Source organism: Odontesthes bonariensis, chromosome 24, assembly GCF_027942865.1.
Source record: "Odontesthes bonariensis isolate fOdoBon6 chromosome 24, fOdoBon6.hap1, whole genome shotgun sequence".
NCBI lineage: Eukaryota > Metazoa > Chordata > Actinopteri > Atheriniformes > Atherinopsidae > Odontesthes > Odontesthes bonariensis.
This window is the reverse complement of record NC_134529.1, coordinates 12158789-12179803: the sequence shown is the minus strand read 5'-3', so window position 1 is coordinate 12179803 and position 21015 is coordinate 12158789. Positions and strand designations below refer to the sequence as shown.

General features: G+C 39.1%; 2 protein-coding genes across 10 annotated transcripts in view; one reads left to right on the top strand and one right to left on the bottom strand.

The window, feature by feature from the left end:
* The first annotated feature begins 4224 nt into the window (after window positions 1-4224).
* Window positions 4225-9519, top strand: drc1 (dynein regulatory complex subunit 1 homolog (Chlamydomonas)). Its single transcript, XM_075459801.1, has 16 exons — window positions 4225-4362; window positions 4525-4600; window positions 5307-5419; window positions 5544-5727; window positions 5872-6009; window positions 6270-6356; window positions 6467-6589; window positions 6842-6969; window positions 7062-7196; window positions 7300-7711; window positions 7871-7960; window positions 8079-8162; window positions 8259-8395; window positions 8551-8703; window positions 8788-8890; window positions 9511-9519. Exons 1-16 carry the CDS (start codon window positions 4286-4288, stop codon window positions 9517-9519), a joined length of 2049 nt encoding a protein of 682 aa, XP_075315916.1. The 5' UTR covers window positions 4225-4285.
* Window positions 9520-9628: 109 nt separating this feature from the next.
* The window catches only part of otofa (otoferlin a), a 115098-nt gene continuing 103711 nt past the window's right edge, over window positions 9629-21015 (bottom strand). For 3 of the 9 annotated variants that reach the window (XM_075459663.1, XM_075459668.1, XM_075459667.1), the window contains 7 exons: window positions 20923-21011; window positions 20535-20633; window positions 17495-17736; window positions 16066-16244; window positions 15873-15973; window positions 15268-15455; window positions 12689-12778 (listed from right to left, as the gene is read on the bottom strand). In XM_075459663.1, coding sequence (XP_075315778.1) covers window positions 15275-15455; window positions 15873-15973; window positions 16066-16244; window positions 17495-17736; window positions 20535-20633; window positions 20923-21011 — 891 coding nt within the window. In that variant the 3' untranslated portion in view covers window positions 12689-12778; window positions 15268-15274. Of the gene's footprint in view, window positions 9920-10260; window positions 12779-15267; window positions 15456-15872; window positions 15974-16065; window positions 16245-17494; window positions 17737-20534; window positions 20634-20922; window positions 21012-21015 lie in introns of those variants that run through there. The other 6 variants (XM_075459664.1, XM_075459669.1, XM_075459670.1 and 3 more) reach the window with 3 other exon arrangements.

Here is a 21015-nt window from a genome sequence, read left to right as displayed (position 1 = left end):
TACCAGATGTAAGGAAGCTGCCTGACAATTGTGCACAACTTAATCTAAGGTCTTAATCACTAGGCCACACTCTCACTCTTTTACAAATGCATATACTCTGAAGATAGTTCTGGGACTAGAAGCCTGTTGTCGCATTCATCCCCAAAAATCGAAAAGTTTGACCGCACTATACCGACACTGACATGATTTTGTGACATGGCAGCTACCTGATGGTTTGGAATTCAATCATATGAGCCACTATTCAACCTCAAGCCAACATGTGACTTTAATGAAACAGAAGAAATCTTTATTATACAATAAAAGATAATTGATGAATATGCAAACGACATTTTCAGTAATTTGAACTTTAAATCAGATTTGATCGAGACTATAAATAAGACTATTTTTTATCGTCTGAAAATGTATGGAGGGGATCTTTAACTACTTTTGATTATGTTAGAATGATTAATTTTCAAGAAAGCATCACATTATGAAGCTGATCTTAACTAAAAAATAACCACAGTACTCAGGTGAAATGTAATATGATAAGTGGTTTTATACGGAGTTTAAGTGCACGAAAACTGTATGCAACTATGCATGTACTTTCCAGCTCAATTTATAGTCAAAGTCCATGTCTTAATCTTGCATCATGTTTTGCCATGTGGTTCATGAAATAACTTACAACCACTGAATCACTTGAAATCAGATTTAGGAAGAAATGCTTTTGTGCCTTGGATATTGAAAATGGCCTTTTAGAAATGTACATGCAAGTACATTTACACTAATAAACGCTGATACATTTGAATGGAATGCATTATCCCACATTTACACCTTGGATTATCATATTAGTTTGGCTTAGTATCAAAACAAATCTACAGTAAAGCAGTGGGGTGTATAAAGAGCCCACCCGAGTGGGTAGGTTCTCTCTCTGCTGTCATTTTAAAGGGCAGAAACCTTTAGTAAGCTACGAAAAGGACATTTTACTTTCAACGCATGTGTCAAACAATATAGTCTCTGTTACATTAGTTCATAGCAAACTGCAACAATGGAGGTAGCTTATTTACCGTCTCGCTGAGCTGACTGAAGCAATGAAAAAAAAAATCCACCACTAATAATAGTCTAATGCCATGCAAAATTGTGCACCTAATCTTTTCACAAAGAGCTTTTATTTATAAAGACTGACCATAAGAAAAACTCTCTGTAGCTGCGGTGATTTATGTGGTAGAAATTAACATGATTTTGGGAAACGACTCATATCACGATCTTGACTCTCTGAGGCTAGTTCTCAGCTGGATTACAGTGAAAAAAATGTGCTGAGGTGCAATGAAAATCTCTATTGTTTTAAGATTTTACTAAGAATAAAAACACATGCAGTAATTGCATATTAACTTACAAATATGTCTTCTTTTACAGATTGCGGCACGTCAGTTATTTGCATGGCTTTATTTTTTATGCACTGGTCCAGAGTGCAGTGATTCATTACCTTTAGTGTGTCAGCACTGGATTTCATCTAACTGGCTGCTGTCATGGAAGTCATATCGTTTATTCCAACATTTTAAAAAGAGTAAATAAATCCAAGCTTCAGTAGCTTAAACCTTCTTCAGATGGAGGTTTTTTTTCCTCATAAAATCAGCTCATTTTTAAAATCAAAAGTCTTGAATGGACAGTGAAATGCTTTTTATGATTAATCCATTTATTCCTTTGTCTTGAGCTCTGAGCTTAGATAAGATTTCAACTTGTTGACTTATCTAAAGCTCGGGAAGGAACGTTGGAGCGCGTCTACTGAAGCTAAACTGATGATTGCTGATGCTGAAATAATGACATGAAGCTCAAAGACTTAATCACCTGAGAAAGGACGACTGTGACGGAGTGTTAAGTGGCTTTCTAGGCGCAAACCTTGGGATAATTTTACTTGCCCGTTCAATATGTTAATAGAATTTGAATTTCTCCCTGCACTACCATTTGTCTCAACATGTCTGTCAGCTGAGTTTGCTCATGTCCACGTGTCGTCTTAAAATTAAAATTTGAAATGATGCAGTTAAGAATTCAGACAACAGTTATTTTGTTTGCCTGTTTGCAACACACAGATAGCAAAAACATACTTCCATTTGCACAAGTTACATTGAGACAAGGCCAGTACATTTCATATTTGAAGTAGAGGGATGCTCTTCATGTAGTTTGTGAGCCTGTCATTTTGTTTTCATTGATCAAATCTCGTTTATTAAATCTAAGGTTTTGCTGTTTCTTCGACAAGGTCATGGCCTCCTCTAGACTAAATGGACTTTGTATTTTCTGCTGTCCTCTGCAATCATCCTCGGCTCTGTAAAGTACATTCCATGTTATTGAAGCAGCTAATGTCCCATTCGTTATGGCGATATTAAGAATCTGTTAGTTAGGACTTACAAAGTTATGCAACCCCCACCAACAACACTCTAAGCTGTCAGTTAGTGTACTGGCTAAAGGTCAGGCTAAGATTATGCTCCTCTCAACCCCTGAGTGATGAATATGATGCTTTGTTGAACAAGGAATAAACATATTCCCCTGGGGGTAGGAACTGGCACACATACATACACACATGCACCCTGTCTTACAGAGCATATGCAGAGTGAATGAGGCTTATTATACACCTGTGAGTAGGGTCAAAGTCTGTCAAGCCCAAGCTTATGGTATTATGATAGATTATAGAATCACTCTCTAATAGCAGTCATTCAGTTTGTAATCTCAGCAGCTTGATGCAAAAGCACTCAGAGTTCCAGCTCTGGTGAAAATAAGGCCTTCTCCTCATTCACTCCTCATCCCCCACTCTTTCTCTAAGGTCTTATGACAAGTCAGCTGTTGGTGACATCACAGATGCTGGATCATATGTCAGAAACCTTTGCTGGCTGACTTGCATCCCTTGTGGCTCAGCAGCAGCCTGGGCCACTTGAGGGCCAAAGAGCGGCATGGTTCCCCGGGGGGTGAGGGTTAGAAAGGCCGGGGGGTTGCTCTTCAGGGCAAGAACATCTGACCAATGTGGGAGTTTGTTTGTGCTTGCTACCGGACGGTGCCCATCTTGCCATCAGCTTGGGAAGACATTTATCATTTATAATTTGTGTTAATTAGGAAGGCCAGATTGTGTGTACGTGAGTCTCTGGAGTTCTGTTTTGGATTTGTGCTGTTTGTGTGAATCTACATGTGGTTGAAACTCATCATTGTGAATAATTTAACATTTCAGTTGTATCAGTATGAGAAAGCTGACTTGTTTTGATTGCAGTGTTGTAGCGCCCCCTAAAGTGAGCGTTGAAGAATTACAATAATGATGCAGTTCAGAGGCAGGTCATCTTGCTCTGTAAAAGGTCTCAATTTAGTGAACATTAAAGCCATGACATGCTATGTTTAAAGAGAAAAATGATCTATCTATCTATCTATCTATCTATCTATCTATCTATCTATCTATCTATCTATCTATCTATCTATCTATCTATCTATCTATCTATCTATCTATCTATCTATCTATCTATCTATCTATCCAAAGTGAAAAAATCCCAATGTTTAGAGAGCCTAAAACTACCAAGAGGCTTTGAAATATAATAGTGCCACTAGATGGCAGAACTATGCCATGTAAAATATAGAAATATTCTGAGTGACACTTTTTTCTACACGCTTCATAGCTTTCTATTAGAAATCTAATCTACATCCTGTGTTCTATGGGATGGATGCAAGGCAATAAACGATGAGAAAGGAGGCTAAGGAAGGTTTATATGCAAAGCTGAATGATCTCTCATTAGAAGCCAATGACTACAGATAAGTTTTTACACAAAAATTGCCTATATTTTGTACACTATAAAGACTGCATGGGGGGTTGAGCAATAAATCATTGACAGCCATTTTCACATGTTCCAATGATCCGTGAAGTAGTCTTTAACAACATGAGGACAGTGGAATGTGTAATTAAATGATTATGGAGGAATTTTTGCAACATCAATGATTCGTGTTAAAACCAAACAACATGAATTTTCTCCCCCCTTCAAACTGAAACTTTTTTAAAAACCAGGAGCTCTGCAACATTATTTTCAGATAGCTGTCTCAATATTTCCAATTGTTCAAAGTATCACCATCATTTTTCAGTCACTCGTGTGAGGGAAAAACAGATAGACAGTGAACTGCAAGTGGCATGAAAAATGTAACATCGATCTCCTTTCCAGTTACTCTCTGTCGGGTTGCTCTGTCACCATAGCAACGTTTACCAAACAGACCGCGGCGATACAGTGCGGCTTCCGTTCATCTTCATCAGTAATCAATAACTCTGACACAGCATACGCTAAATATGTCGGACGCTGAAAAAGATCCAAGTAAGGCGCAAGAATCCTCCGAGCTGTCCGAAAACCAAGAAGACGAGAACGGGTAAACTCGTTGAATCTGTTCGCTTATTTTCGCTAAACACTGAAAAAATTCGCTTTGAATCTCCAGTGATATAAAACCGTTGTTCGTTTAGAATGGACCGAACTTTGTTTCTGTAGTTTTATTATGTAACAGATACAGTTGTTAAACGCTTTACATTTCCAGGGTCTCAACTCAGAACGATGAGGACAAAGAGGAGAGCAAAACTAGAGAAGAAGAAGAAGAGGAGGAAGGTCAAAAGGTGCTTCCCTGTCCCTCTGGCTTCTATGAATGTATCAACAATACCATTCCATGTTTCCCACTTTCACTTTACTTATGCCGTTTAGTCATGTTAAACCAGTTTAATTCACAGAATGTTACCATGACACAAGACTAAAAAAAATATCTGTGTTTGAGAGATCAAATACTAAAACAGAGGTTTCAGCAGCAAGATGCAGGCTATGTTCCATCACTAATGAAATAAATGCTAACAAACTAACACTAATCTAACTATTCACTCAGAACTTTTCATACATTGTTGCTGTTTGACAACATTCTGTTTTTGCTTTAAACCATTAATAACCATTTAATAACATCTGAAATGTTTTCCCAGACCGTTTCATCCTCCAGACGTTTGCCTCATACGCGTTATCTTTTCTTATGAACGTTTTTACTGGTGGGATTAAGTTTGTGTCACTGTGATTAAACTAAACCTTTCAAGAATGAAAGAAACATTAAAGTAAGTTTCAGTTTAGCAGCAGATTTTTTCAATTTCTCCCACAAAAGAAGATCATTCTTACCTTTAAGATGGACCACTTAGGCTTCCAGTCCAATGACCCATCTGCTCAAAAATAACTAGAGAAGTGAACAGAGGGTGAGAACATGACTGTTTGGCAATTTTCTTTGGCCCTCACTTTATTTATTCATTTTTTTAACATTATTTTCCAATCCTATTATTCATTCATCAGAGAATGCTCAATCTGCAGAGAGATCTGACAGCATTAGTGACCAACATCCAAACTGCTGCTGATGCCAACATAGTGCTGCAAAGGACACAACTGGACGAAGCTCAACGAATTCGGTAATTTCTTTAAATTCTATATTAACTAGTGTCCCACGTCAACCTTCTAGCAATATAAATCACAAAACCTCATTTATCCTTATATTTGTCACCCGTATTCTTTGCCAACACTTCTGTCCCACAGACAAGAGCGGCTGGAGATTGATGCTAAATCCAGCCAGGAACAATTTGAAGAGATCTCAGAAGGTTGGTCGATAGTTAATCAGAAGGTGATCCTCCAGGATCTACAGAAAGCCTTAAACAGCCAGCAGCAGCTGTGCACTGCTCTCATACAAGACAAGAAAAAACTCATAAATGACCTGCAACAGGTAAATCTAACCAGCTGTCAGTCTAACGATGAATTGTAGTCTCACCAACCAAAGCCAGGATTGTAAAGCTATTTATAAATGAGTAACATAATGTTCACCTTAGTCTGTTGGCGTTCATGGCATTGATCATTTTTCTCCGAGCAGGAGCTAAAACTGGGAGATGAAAAATATGTAAAGAACTTGAGGAAGAATGCAGAGGAGATAGACCTGATGATTGAGAGGATGGAGGACCAGATCAAAATACTGACGAAAGCCTACAGGGAGGAGCTGGCCCAGACAGAGGTAGGCCCAGCTCCTGATCAAGAAGCAGCTTCAAATGATTTGTTGAGAGGGTCTGAGTCTGTGAGGGGAGATGAAATGGAAGGGCTCGTTGCATGATTTATTCCACAGATGCAGACATTCGTGCTTCCTTCTTGCATCAGGTCTTTACTTTGGTTTTTGACCAAAGGTCTGAAAAGCCATCAGATATGGCCAAACTTAAATGTTCACATGCAAACTAATGTACCTAATGATTGCACTGCTGTTGTTGTTGTTGTTGGCAGAGAGTTCATCAGCTGGAAATTAAAATCTTACTTACAAAAGACATAACCGAATGGGAAGAACAGATGAAGGAGCTTTGGGACATAGAGGTCAGAATAATAAGAGATATGCAGACTCAATCGTCATTCTTTTTAATTTACATTCATATATTGCATCCTTTACATATCAATTCTGTATCTAATGACTCATCTACTTGTAGCACGAGAGGCTGATGGAGAGGAGAAAGAAAGTGAATGACTATGAGGAAGAAATTCACAAGATGATGTTGGAGAATACCAACAATTACACAATCATTGGAAAGAGCAAAATGCAGGAGTCACAGGTTTGCCAGAATATCAAAATGAGCCCATGAAGCGTCATCATTTGATGAAGTTGTGATGTTAATTCACACAGTGTTTAGGTGGGTGGTGCGTATTAAAAAAACTTCCACGTGATCTCCTGGAAAGTTTTGTCGCAGGACTGAAACAAAGTGATCTGTGTTATTCACTGCATCTCTCATTGTTATTGATATTGTGGCTGATTAATGAAAATGTTTTTCAAATTGTCACTTGTCTTGTCATTTTCGGATCTGCAGGCACATGAGAGAAAGTGTCAACATAACAAGGGCGACAGCGTGCTCACGATGCTAAAGCGAGCAAAGCAAAAGGGACAGCAAGAGGTACTGATGGCCAAAATGGCCAGTATCAGGAGCAGGATCCTCAGGTACAGCAGCTGCTCTCTCACACACACAACGACACATATATATGTGTACATATATGTATGTATACTATAACATTGATTGCTTTGTGTTTCAGTGTGGAGAGAGGGATAAATAAAATGAAAAACGTATATGCCAGACAAGAGAAAGAATTTACAAGGCAGAGTCGTATTTTGTCTGAGGACTACAAACGCCACATCCAGAAATATGAACGACTACAGATGGAGATCAAGTGAGCCATAACTATCTGTCAATTCAAGTTAATACTGACATTGTGCAAGAACACTCACCTCTTACATATTTCTTTTTATTCCTCTGTTTTTCACTTTGTGCAGGCACTTTGCAAATGCTGATGCCAGATTGTTTGAGGATATGTGGCTAATGAATGAAGCAGAGGTGAAGCAGCTAGTGGAGAGGGCTTTGGCCATAGACTCAGTGATCTGCAAGCAGCACTTTGGTTTAGCCTGGGTGCGGCCTCACATTCCTTTTTTTGACCTTACTGGTCCCATCCAGCCTCAGAAACTAGCCCCTAGTCTCAGCCAACCACTGTTTCAAACCCGGAATAACAGCCAGGGGATGCTGGAAGCTTCAGCTGGGCGCAGCCTGGATGCTGACACTGAGAGCCCAAACACAGAAATGAGTAAAGAAGGGGGAGCTGTGCTGAGTGAGAGCAGTCCAGAGTGTGCGGCAGAACACCTGTCCAAGGAGATGCAGAAGAAAGTCATGGAATTACTGTGTGATGAAGCGGTAAGACACAAGTTTAAGACTCATGTATATATACAGTGAGAGTTAATCAAAACAAGACAATAGTTTGGGATTAACAGTATTCATCACCACAGCACATGAAAGCAGTGATATCAAATTAGAAGCAGCTTTAAGAAAAACCTTCTCTTACTCCCTTTCCAGGACTTCCTGATGGAGGATAAAGTCCTGAAACGGCTGGACTCTCTGGAGAAGGAGGAACAGATTGCTGTGAAGCTAGGGTCTCTCTTTACTGTGAGCTCACTAATAATGATATTACCACACACTCTTTGGTGTTTAACAGGTGCCTTACGTTGGTGTGTTGTTATGGGACAAAATTTAAGCTAAAAAAAGATGCTGTTTTCTCATCCAGTCTTTGGGCATCGATGACAAGGATGCACCCAAGTTGGCTGATTTCTTATTAAAATACGAGCAAAGGAAGAGAGAACAGACTGAGGTGAGCATGTAAAGTGATGAAAAGAGTAGTTGTCTGTTTACAACATCAGCCATGCTCATTAGAAAACTACATTCTCCCCTTTTTTTATGCCTGCAGGATTCTTGTGCAGAGCCCAGTGGCTTGGCAGAGGCAGTGGAGACCAGCACTGTGACTGATTTGACCCCTGAACTCGTCCATCCTGACCATGTTTTGCCTGCTCTGCAAAGTTTCCTCATGCATTGCAGGAGGTCTAGGTAAGACCACAAACCGTGTGATGAATCAGCACCCTTATTTATGAGCTTATTTAGATTTTTCCTAAAATTCCTGTTTGTCCCAACACCTGAAAATAGATGATCTCCTGCCTTTTTCCACACACGTTGATGCTAACATGCTCCTGGTACTTTTTAAGGGAGAGTTCAGCCCACCTACATTCCAGTTATTGGCGCGTACAAGGCCGGGACGCTTCAGAGGATGAAGCCTACTGGGCAAGTCTGGGCAATGTCATCTCTGAGGACAAAGTCCAACTGTGGGATATAGCGGAGAGAACACTTAAGCAATATCAGTGAGTTACACACTCAGAAACAAAAAATTCCATCTGTATCAAATGAGTGATGTTTTGTGTGTGTATGTGTGTGTGTATTTCCAGTGCAGTGCTGACAGAGATCTGTGATCTTCTTCCTGAGATTGAGCATCTGAAGCAGCAGAACACAGAGCAGCGGATGAAGCTGCAGCTGCGGCTCACCTCAATGGTACATGAATATTTGCTTCCATTTATTACCATTTTACCTTTTAATTGGTTTGTGTTTTTTTTTTATCAGCAGGATTACTCAAAAAGCTTAGAAGTTATGAACTTTTGATGTCAATCCACATCCAGATCTGGATCCAGGATGTTTTTTTACTCAGCCTTGATATAGGACTGATGTCACTCTGTATGCATTAAAACAATGCTCTAAAGGTTGGGAAACAGTAAAATATAAATATAGTGACATGTTTTATAGTGAAGCATATATACATTTTTTTCAAACAACTAACTGATCAATGGAGAAAACAATTGTGGCCTGAAAACAACAAGAGAGCTCAGATAATCGATCTTCCATCAAGGTCATTGTTGTATTTCGCTATCTTTTTGGTGTGTTTAAGATCTTGATTTGCTCCAAAATTGAATTTACCTTTACCTTTGGTTTATGATTTTCAGCATGGTAGTTTTTCTATTATCTTGATGATAAACAGACAGATACAAATGATAACAGACTGCTCGAAATGTTTGTCAATTGGAACCATAGTATGAACAAAATCCAGAAAGCAAGAACTTAGAAAGCGCATAGATAAATGCTTCCTTTTCTCTAACGTCTTGCATCGACTCTGACAGGTCGACTGAAGCTGTGATACATTATCAAAGAGGACTTGAGCAGCACGTGTATGTGGAGCCATATTCATTTTAACAATAAAGGACTCGTGAAATTATGTTATATTCAAAGTTTGTTTATTTTAACAACTCTAACTCTACAGTGCAGACTTAAAAGTTCATGTGAAATACACAGTGCATACAAACATTAATGAGACATTCGAGGGAGGTGTGTGGTTATTGGATCTACCCAGCTGTGTTGAATAGCTTGTGGCTGAGCTCTGAGGGCAGAGAGAAGAAGAGCAGAGCCAGGAAGAGCAGACCCATCACAGCAGCCAGCAACACCACGCAGTGCAGTTTGTAGTCCCTCCAGGCCAGGATACACATTGTCCTCAAGGGCCGCAGCAACCACGACATGCTGGTGTCGGGACGACTGCACAGACAGAGCCAAAAAATGAAACAACAGTCTTCTATCATTTCAGAGAGCACCGAAGACTGTTACTTTACGCCAACCGCTTTATTACACTCTGGGATGAGTAGAAACTTATACTATTTCTACAAGTAGTGAACTCAACACTGACGTCATCTTTGAAATTTCTGGAGCCAATTTGAGTGTCACAAGGAGAGGCGTATTTACATAAATTGTTGGTTTAGAGGGTTTAGATGCTGTGTAAAATGTAAATAAAAACAAACATTCAAAAAATTTGTTTTATTCAAAACACTGAACTGACAGGGTATGAAATGTTAAACCTGAAAAAAATAGATTGTTTTGTAATTATGTACGCTCATATTCAATTTGTTGTCAGATCCAGAGGTGATGTCTGGGCCATATGAAGCAGCTGGTGCTTTTAAATTAAATGTGGGGTGAGAATGTTTTGCTAAGCGATTTTTTGTTTGTTGTTATTTACATTTTACAGGGTGTACCAACCTTTCAGCTTGTAATTTTGTGGGCCATCTGGTGGATGTATTTAAGGATTCTCTCTCCTTTTAGCTTTCATGGGCTGTGCAAACCACTGATGAAAATATCTGCTGAAATACTGCGACTTGTCACCTATATATGGTGTTTTTTTTGGTGTTGAGCAGGCAATCTCTGGGTTTTTTGAGGCTTTTGAACTGAAAACAGTTGCTTTCTGCAGCAGAAAACAACACTGTGAGATTGGTGGGATTGAACCAAAATGTAGGGTGAAAAAAAAGGCTGTACAGCTCCGATGATAACTGATGTAAAATGACCACTTTTTAACCATGTTATTCATGGAAGTCGGTTTATTTCAAATTGTCAAAACAAACAAAAAAATATTGCACACATTTCAACACATATAAATACACAGATTCATCGTAAAAACAGGCAAGTTTAGTGCAAACCAAAATTGTATTCGGTGGAACGCAGATTACCAAACAAAGATCGCAACACAAATGAGGTCAACCACAGATAAAGTTGAAAGAGGACAAATGACATCACACAGAATGCCTTCTGATTTGGAGAAAGGGTCAGATGTTTCAGAAGCCACTCAGACCCCTTAGTATGACTCCAGTCAAGTGCACTTTAATCCTATTCCCATGAAACCCTCTTTACATCATCTGTAACATAAAAGGCGAACAGGGTTGGTGATTTGGTCTGCATCAAACTGAAAAGACGAGTCATGCCAACACACACGACCTCTCCGGTCAGTTATCACAATGATGCATGCATATTAACACATAAGCCTTGTTTTTGCTTGTTGACAGTTAAGTGTTTGTTTCTTACTCTTAGGACTTTTAAGTCAGATCTGGTCAAATGACATTTGCAAATGATAATTTGTGTCACTCTGCAGAGAAAGTTTTATTAGTGGAGACTATTATGACGCAGGACAGTGGACTGTAAAACATTTATACAAGTGCACAGTAACAGAAGAATACTTATAAAGCATATTTGAAGAAATCAGCTGAACTGAGATCTCACAGTTCATATATTAATCATACAACCTGAAATCTAAATTCTAATTATTTGCAAACACTGTTTGATCCATATCTGACTTTGCTGCTTTGATTCTTATTCAATATTCTGGATTCAATATTTAACACTGCAGTTTAACCAACAAAATTTTTATTAATTTTGCAGGCAACTTGTTCCATGTCTCATTGAGATTCTTAGGAAAATAAACATCTTTGTTTCTTCATTATTTTCATAGAATTGTGAAAAGACTGCAAGAGCTATAACAGTTCAAAGAAAGGTAACACTTTACCGTTAACCCCTCTGTAGCATTTGTGAGCAATTTTTTAAACATTTAAGAAATAGTTTATGGCATATTATAATGTAAATGTAAATAGAATTGTTCGTGTAAGTATTTTCCATCAACGATATAGCTTTGTGGGGGCGCTCATAAGTGCAGGCAGGGGTATAAGCAGTATATAAGCATAGTAAAAAAAACAAAAAAATACGTATTGACTGGAGAAGTTAGAATGGTTGATAAACACTATATGTCCATTTAAATGTGTGTAGCTACATTAGAAGTTGTAAAGCCATTTCTTGAAATGTTTATGAAGTGCTTAAAAATACTCAAATAGAGGTCACTATAAAGCGTTGCCAAAATATAATCTATTTTTTCCCTATTTTTCTCAATCAATATACAAACTGTGTCAGTAATGGGAGATCATATAACATCACTTGAAATGAATGCACATGCAATCTTCTGACCACTAACCTGACAGTTTCACTTACAAAATAAATAAAAGAAAAGCTTAGTACTGATAAAGAAACATTCAGCGTCTTGTAACATTGGTGAAGAAGTAGAAGTTAGATCAGTGGTTACTTTGTGGCATATGATTGCTGTTTAGTCAGTTCAAGGATGGAGTCCAGAGACCGAGCATTAGATTTTTTTGCAGATTTGTTGCCGATTGGTTTCGAGGATGAAGCAGTTCTTTATTACTTAAGTGGAAAACAGTCACTTCAGACGGTGTCTTCCCCTCTCCTCAGTGCTAAGGTGGAAGTTGTTTATTAACATGAGAGTGGATTGGAGAGGAGAAGACAGTGCAATCTAACTTCCCTTTGCCTCCCTTCTTGTGCATGAGCCAGCTTTCACCACCCCCTCCTGTTCACCCAGTCACTCCCCTCCTCTTCCTCCCAGCAGTGACTTAAGCCCCCAGCAGCTTCTTGACAAGGTAGCCCGGCATGCTGTAAAGGAAGAGGCCCAGCATGATGAGTAGCAGCAGGGCCAGCACGATCTTGATGATTAGCCATTTGTAGCGGTTGCACACCAGGTAGCGGATGGCTTTCAGCGGGCTCAGGAACCACAGGAAGGTGGTGTCTGGGCGACTGGATGGGTCAGATGTAGGTTTTACAGGAAGAAAGAGAAGAAATGTTGAGGTTTGCATGCAGGTGGATGGGGGAGTGAGTTAATGGAGGGTGAGGAGAGGTGATTAAGTGTAGATAGAGAAAGAAATGGGATGGAACAAACAGGGATAAAAGACAGGAGAAAGCTTGCATTAGTGGTTTGAAAGCCATTTTGCATTTGTTGGTAATATTTGTCACTTGAGCATGCTGGAAATGTACAGATCTATCAATTATGTTACAAAGGAGCAAAAAAACACATCACAGAGTGGAAGCTTTGCAATATGTGTAAATGTTATGCTGGTGAAAATGAATGGATGGATGACAAACAGCTCCAAACACTGGGATTTTTCAGGGCTCACTTCTGACAGATTTTTAGACAATACACCAGATAACTACAGCAACCATGAGAGAAGTGATCACCTCACTGTAAATAGGTGTATAGTGCTACATGTCATCATCAGCATGCAATAATATCTTAATATAGGTGCACTGGTGTCCTTGTTTTAAATCCTATTATTTGTGGTTTGATGTCAAGACATGATATAACTTGACCTGATTTAGAGAGACTTCAGTTCCACATCAACAATGGCAAAAGGCGTTTTTGTTTGCTTTGCTTTTGTACCAAAAGCAAATACTGTATGGCCTAAAAAAAAAAAAAAATCACTGAAAAACTAAATGCACTTTGTTTGCAGACATATAACCAGTACTTTCTGTCATATCATTGATAAACATTCTAGCTAATATTATATGAGTTTTGGATTTGTAAACAGTATTCACGTCTAGGTACGATAAACATGTGAGGCAGTCACGCGCATGTGCCTGCCTCTTGTCAGCATAAATAAGGGTGCTTCATGAAATTAAACAACTATTTGATTAACATAATGTTAAGCTTTTAGTAGAGAGTATTTTTATCTCATGCATCCATTTGTGCAATCATACAACTGTTTTGTGAGGGTCAAATAGAGCATCTCTTCCCATCTATTTTGTTACAATTTGCAGCTATGAATCTAAGCGAGTGGCCATGACATGTGGAGCCCCCCAGGGGTCAATTCTTGGACCTCTTCTGTTTAACTTGTATATGCTCCCTTTGGGTCAGATATTCCAGAACTTTAACATCAGTTATCACAGTTGTGCAGACGATACACAACTTTATGTGTCTCTGTCACCAGACGACTGCAGCCCAGCAGACGTACTGTGTCAGTGTCTGGAGGAAGTAAACACCTGGATGAGAGAGAATTTTCTACAATATATGAAGACAAAACTGAGATCATTCTGTTTGGTAGCAAAGAGAAGAGGGTCAGCGTTGGTAAATATCTTGAGACTCGGAACCTTACAATCACTGACCAAGTTCGTAACCTCGGAGTGTTGATAGACTCAGATCTGACTTTCAGCAGCCACATCAAAGCTGTCACCAAGGCAGCTTTTTACCATCTCAGAAACATCAACAGAATTAAAGGTTTCCTCTCCCAAAAAGACCAGGAGAAACTCATCCATGAATTCATCTCCAGTAGACTCGATTACTGTAATGCTCTTTTAACTGGACTTCCCAAAAAGAGCATTAAACATCTTCAGCTCATCCAGAACGCTGCTGCTAGAGTTTTAACCCGGACTAAGAGATCTGAACACATCACACCAGTTTTAAAATCTTTACACTGGCTTCCAGTCAGTCACAGAATAGATTTTAAAAGCCTGCTAATGGTTTACAAATCCCAGAACGGTTTAGGCCCAAAATACATCTGTGATATGTTCAGAGAATATAAACCAGAGCTCTTAGATCCAAGGACTCAGGTCAGCTGGTCCAGTCCAGAGTCCAGACTAAACATGGAGAAGCAGCATTTAGCTGTTATGCTGCAAACAAGTGGAACAAACTGCCAGTGGAGATTAAACTTTCACCAAATGTAGACATTTTTAAATCCAGGTTAAAAACATTTCTGTTCTCATGTGTCCATGCATGAAATCTGCACGATATCTTTTAATTTATCAGCACTGTTGCTCGTTTTTAAATTCATTTAAATTATTTTAATTGTTTCTCTTTATATTATTTTATGTATTTTTAATGCTTCTTCCACTCCCTGCTGCAATGCTTTTATTTCATGTGAAGCACTTTAAATTGTTTTGTACATGAAATGTGCTATACAAATAAATTTGATTTCATTTGATTTGATTTGATCTCAACCATCCAACCCACATGACATGAACATAGCACTCCTCCCTGCACCCTTCCATATCAATGAGGTCACATATGAGATGTTTAATGGTGGCAAAAGATACCGACTTGTACAAAATATTGAGACAATACAAGACAAAATATACAGGTGAATTAAAGACTAGTCTACTTGTAAATTAGTAAGGGACAGAAGTGGAGGGAAACGGAGAAAACAAACAGCCTGAATCTGGCAGGAAAGAAGAGTAGGAGCTTTGGTAAAAACAGCTGAATCCAGCAGAGACAGTGAGGAGGGGGCAGAGGCTACCAGCATATCAGGCCCCCAGCATCTTCTTCACCAGGTAGCCAGGGATTGAGTAGAGGAAGAGGCCCAGCATGAGCAGCAGCAGTATCAGCCCGAGGGCCTTCAGGATCAGCCAGCGGTAGTTGTGCCAGATGAAGTAGCGAATGGACTTCAGAGGGCCCAGAAACCACATAAGACTGGTGTCCGGGCGACTTTGTGAAAGAAGGGGAAAAAAAAGGGAGGGAAGGAATGCAGATGAGGCAAATATAGAGGGATAGAGGGTGAGTCACGTGCACGAAAAGGGAAGTGATAAGGGGAGGGGGAGAGACAGGGAGACAGTTGAGGAGATGGTAGGAGGAGAAACGAGTGTGTAATAGTGGCCTTTTGACAGTACAGAAAGCAGCGCAGACATTTATGCGCATTTATGAAACCATGTACTGGTAGAAATTTAAATCTGTCTAACACGCTGCTTTTTGCACAGCAAGAATGAATTTCCAAAGAAAGTTAAAAAGAAACTTGCTCATGTCTGTGTCTTTTTCTGCTCCACATAAACATCAATGTCTTGTAAATGTGAAACCAGTGTGTTAGAGTCACATTTTGTCAATAAATGCTACGAGTCAATATCTTACTTGGGCTTTTCCAGAGGATCGGGCTCATTCCGTCCCAGTCCCACGGGACTTTTCTCAGCTTCCTCTGCTGTCACCAGGTGAAGCTCAGCCTCCACTTTACCCTGTAACCACAATCAAATTCCTGTTCAATAGCTTTCTTCCTGGAACAGGGGATATTCATTTCACATGTGGCAATGACACACGACTGTCTTACCGTAAGCTCCATCTCGTCATTCTCATCACGGGCTACAAACGGCCACCATCCTTTGACCCTCTTCTGTCTGAAGATGGAAATGGTGGGCAGCTCCTGCTCATTTCGGATCATGTCGATGGAGCACTGCTTGGCTGTCTTGGCGCCACGAGGAAACCGGTTCAGGTCCAGCTCAATTGCACCTGGAAACGGTGATAGCAACAGCAGTGACACGCTGAAGGCAATGAGACTCCAGGTAGAAGATACTCCCTACATTATTCTAATGTCCAAAGAATTTGCAACAAGTACATATAATGATGTTACATATTAAAAGAAATCTAGACTGAAGTAAAAAAAAAACACATAGAAAGTAGCAGAGAATGAACAATTTAAAAAAACTGTGACCATTTCTATCTAACCAGCTGATCCCTGGTTAATTTGATAAAGAGAATCATGAGATTGCAAGGTCAAGACAAACTATTAGGTGCTCATTTTCATAGAATTGTGCACTTATTAGTAGGAAAATAATGATAGAATGTATTCACACTTAAACAAAACTATACAACTGTACACAACCACACCAGCAGTTTTTTTGAAGCCCTTGTTACAGAGAGAGGCTTTTTGAGCTAAAGGCTAATTTTGTCAGTACTTTACAAGGATCAGGTTGCATCTGACACATGGTCATTTCTGGCACAGGAGAAAAACACTCTGGCCTCTTTGTATTTCTTAAACCAATTGCAGTCTTCTTGTGTGGCACTATGAAAGGATGGCGTAACAATGATCTGTCAAAATGAGGAAGAACTTGTTTTGGAACCACTGGACTTCAGGGATGGTAAATGTTGCAAGCTCAGAGATTTCACTATAGCGAATGGGTTTTTGAATATGGAAATACGTAAGGCCGATAAGGAAGAAAGTCACTCCCTCTAGAAAGGATTTATTCCGACAGTTAACATCCAGTGAGTTGAGTTATAGCTAATGTCAGCAAGGCAACATGCTCACACGGCCAATGCTTACATGTTAATATTGTTATAATTTTACATCCTTGGCATTACGCTGTCCAACTAATAAGCAAAAGCACAAATCCCAGCTGAAGCTATTGGGAATGTTATTAGTTTTGCAGGTGTTTGGTAATAAAGCATATTGGACAAAGGGATTTTTGTTTTTTTAGCCATTTCACTAAAAAACCAAAAATGTCTCCTCGTTTGCTAAACGAAAACTCAGGTGTTTGCTCCAAGGAGATTCCTAATCTGGGAACCACATACATCTTAACTAGATAATCATGTGAAATGTTTTGCCTGGAACAAAGTTGTAGACCAACCCTATAGCTAACATACTAATGTTACAGCTGTTGGAGCCAAGTTGTTAGTGGGGCTGAAAAACATGAAGTATTATCCACTGTCCGAAAACATATGAAAATAAAAGAGCATGAAGCATCTTTCCTGTGAGTCCTCACCCAGGAAGTCGTCAGCTGAGAAGTGGTCTGCATCCCAGACTTGCAACGTGAGACGAGGAGGGATCTTGTATTCAGTCTCGTCCCAGGAGAACATGGACTCCTTCTTAGAGATAACAATCTTCTCCTCAGCCATGAGGTAATCGAAGGGGAAGACGAAGCGCCAGTTAAAGTTGCCCTCGCCAGTCAGAGAGTGGTAATGTACATCTGTGTCCTGTTTATCTTCCTGTTGCCCTTTTAGCCATCTGTTAAAATGGTCGTAGAGAAGATAGTTAGGCAACACTCTAAAATAATGTGATTGGTAGATGAATTTTGCTGTAAGACTTTGCCAATCATGCATTTCAACATGTAGGAATTTGTAATTGTCTGTCACCTACTCTATGTTAATTTAGTGATTTAAACAAGTGCACAGGCCATGTTAATTATATACCAGTCTACTAACAAGAGAGATGATGCTAGTTGGTTAAAATCAAAACATGTAATGTGGCCTCTCCAAATGCAAATCAGATTTATATGTATATATGTATATCACAATGTCAAGTCTGTTTTCAGGAACTCATATAAACCTTATTTGATGTTGGAAATCCACACTCTTTACAAAGCCATGCATGCACAAAACTTACTGAAGTGTCATTAGTGAGATTTATCCAAAATATTGTACAATTAAATCTAATTTTTAGTGTTTGGTTGCAAATTACAACTTGTGTATTAAAGCTCTGGATTATTCTTGGCTGACTGTAGCAGTTTCATTAACAGTTGAGTGAGGCTGGTTTCATGTGGCAAGAGGAACAGGAGACAAGTTAGACTCTCAGTTCTCAAAACATACCTCTAAAACTTAAGCTGACTACATAACATTGTCAGCCTAAAAACAGATACTGAAAAGTCCTGACAAAAAGTGCTATGATTTGGTAGCTAAGATGCTTAAACTAGGCTGGGATAGATGCTGCAACAAGTAAAAGTATTGAGAAGATTAAATTTGGATAAAAGGGGAAAAAAACATGCTTGATCTTATGTAATCCAGCAACTGAAATAGTACGAGTGTATTATAACATCGATTCCATCTGAAACATCCCCAGTTCACCTTTAATTTTGGTCACTTTTCAGTAGCTCATTTTATCCAGCTATTGAAATCTGACCTTTGTTTTTAAATGGATGCCGTTATCTAGTTTTTGGGGTTGTTTAAGGATGACCCCCTGTTTGTTACAGTGAAGTCAAGAGGTGACACATTCACAGGTGACACTACATCAGCTGTGGGAAAAGTGAGTTTGATTAAGAAATGCAGAGTGGAAGAGGCAGCAAAAATACTAACAACACTACATTATAAACTAAAGCAAGCGCAATCCAGGCTATGGAATAACAATGGAGCTCTGTCAGGCATGCTTACCATCACCAAGCACTTTATTAGGGACACACATTTGCACCTACCAGTACAGTGTCTAAAATGTTATTGTTAACATCGAAAATGATGATCTCATCGATTTTGATCAAAACTATAAGACTTGTCTGAGCTCCTGATTCCCACACATCACAGATATTAGAGTTAACTCTGTGTGGTAGCAGCGGCTCTGCAGATGGAAACGCCTTGATGATGGAGCAGAACAGAAAGTCTTTGGTAACACCAACAACTACTCTTAACTATCAGCCAGAAACAGACATCTGAGTCTGCCATGATCAACGGCTCAGAAAAATGCTCAAAAATAATTGAATACAAAGCTTTTATCAAATTGGCTTCACACCTATGCCTCCATAGTGTCTCCATCCCCAGCTCTGAACTAGAGCTTTTCTGAGATCACAGGAAAAGCTGCCCAGTATGTGTGTGGTGCTCCAAATAAAGAGTTTGGTGTGTGTACAGTACAATATGCTCCCATGCACGAGTCTTCTTTTTACATATCTGAAAAGTTTTGATTCATAAGGAACGCCTCATTGCAACTGCTGTACAGGACCAAACCACTTTAGCTCAATGTGCAGCAAATATTTGATACATGTTTTTTGCAATTTTGGAGCATCTTTTAGCTCAATATGTTGTTTTTTTAAAGCTCTTTTAAACCATTTGTATGAAGCCTAATTGGTATTAAATAGCAAATATGTAAAGTTAACAACAAGCTGGTATATATTATGGAGTATGTATTGGCTGCAGTGTCAAATATTTCAATGCCGAAAGGAGCCAGTAGCCTAGATATTAGGAATTCATCAAGGGGGTACTTGAAATGTTAGCATTAGTTCTTATTTGTTGCATGGTTAAATTGTACATTTAAAAAATACACATAACCTTAAAAATATGCTTGAGTTTAGGAATTTCATCATACATGAAATTCTGATGGATAATTTGCAATGCAAAATGAAAATGGGAATTTTACTGAGGTAAAACACAATCACAAGCATAAGAGACCAGGTACAATTAAAACTGCCAAGCCATCTAAAAGCTGCATCAATTTATCAGATATTTACGTTACATGTTGTGTTGTACTTTTGGTGTTTAGGCATGTTAAATTGTTGTCTTCATGAAAGCAAAACGTATTAATATCTAAAATTGTACTAATCTCAAGTTATTCATGTGGTTTGGTCCTGATTGTACTAGTTTTTCATGAAGCTCTTGTTTCCAGCGTGCTGATAGAAGTGGTTAAGACAAGCAAGGTTTCGTGCTGGATGAAGAGTTAAAACAGGAAATGTCACAAAGAAATGATTCAAGGGCTTCAGGAAGGGGATAGCAAAGAATTTGTACGAGCCATGCGATGGTATCGTGAGTTTACCCCCTGACATAGATGTCAGACATCTTCTCTCCTGTCATGAAAGCATCGTCCTCTAGAATTACGTCATCAGTGTTCCAAATAATAACACGAAGCTCAAAGCTAGACACCAGCAGATCATTGACCGGAGAAGAGAGAAAGGACGAGAGACAGGAGACACACCACAAACACAAACACGCACACAGAAAAAATGGAAACAAAACAAACAAAAGAAATGGTTAACTGCAAAAAAAAAAATCCACGCACAGCTCACACCCACAGGATGAGGCTTGGCTGCCTCGTCCCGCTGTACCTACCCCCTGACAAATATGTCACTGGACTTTTCCCCAGTGAAGTAATCATCGTCCTCCAGTATTACTTCGTCAGTATTCCAAATAATCACCCTGAGCTCATATCTGGTAAGGGGGGAGGAGGAAGGAACACATACATATACATGGTTGCACTTATATTTGACTTTGAAAATATGTATAAGGATCTATGTTTGATTTGAACTCGTCAAACTCGACTCACCATAATTTAACCTGGAAATAAAACTACACATTCTGTTGAAAAAAGTTTAGATACTTTATAAGCAGTGAATAAAAGTCTTTTTTGCAGGATTTTACTTTGGTTAATTATTTCCCATAATTAAAGAGAATAATTTTCTTGGTACTTGGTAAGTAAAGTTCTGCCGTCTGGATCTACCTCTTTGGTTTCCGTGGAGATATGTCAATCGCAGGACCAGGAGCAGGCATATCCATATGAAACATGTCCACCCACATCTCAATGCGGCCCTTT

What these genes read in the sequence shown, in the direction of transcription:
- drc1 (XM_075459801.1), top strand. Translation starts at nt 4,286, where the DNA reads ATGTCGGACGCTGAAAAAGATCCAAGTAAGGCGCAAGAATCCTCCGAG. An exon ending in AGCTAGGGTCTCTCTTTACT is followed by an intron (nt 7,961 to 8,078) that starts GTGAGCTCACTA and finishes TTTCTCATCCAG; the next exon opens with TCTTTGGGCATCGATGACAA. An exon ending in GGAAGAGAGAACAGACTGAG is followed by an intron (nt 8,163 to 8,258) that starts GTGAGCATGTAA and finishes TTATGCCTGCAG; the next exon opens with GATTCTTGTGCAGAGCCCAG.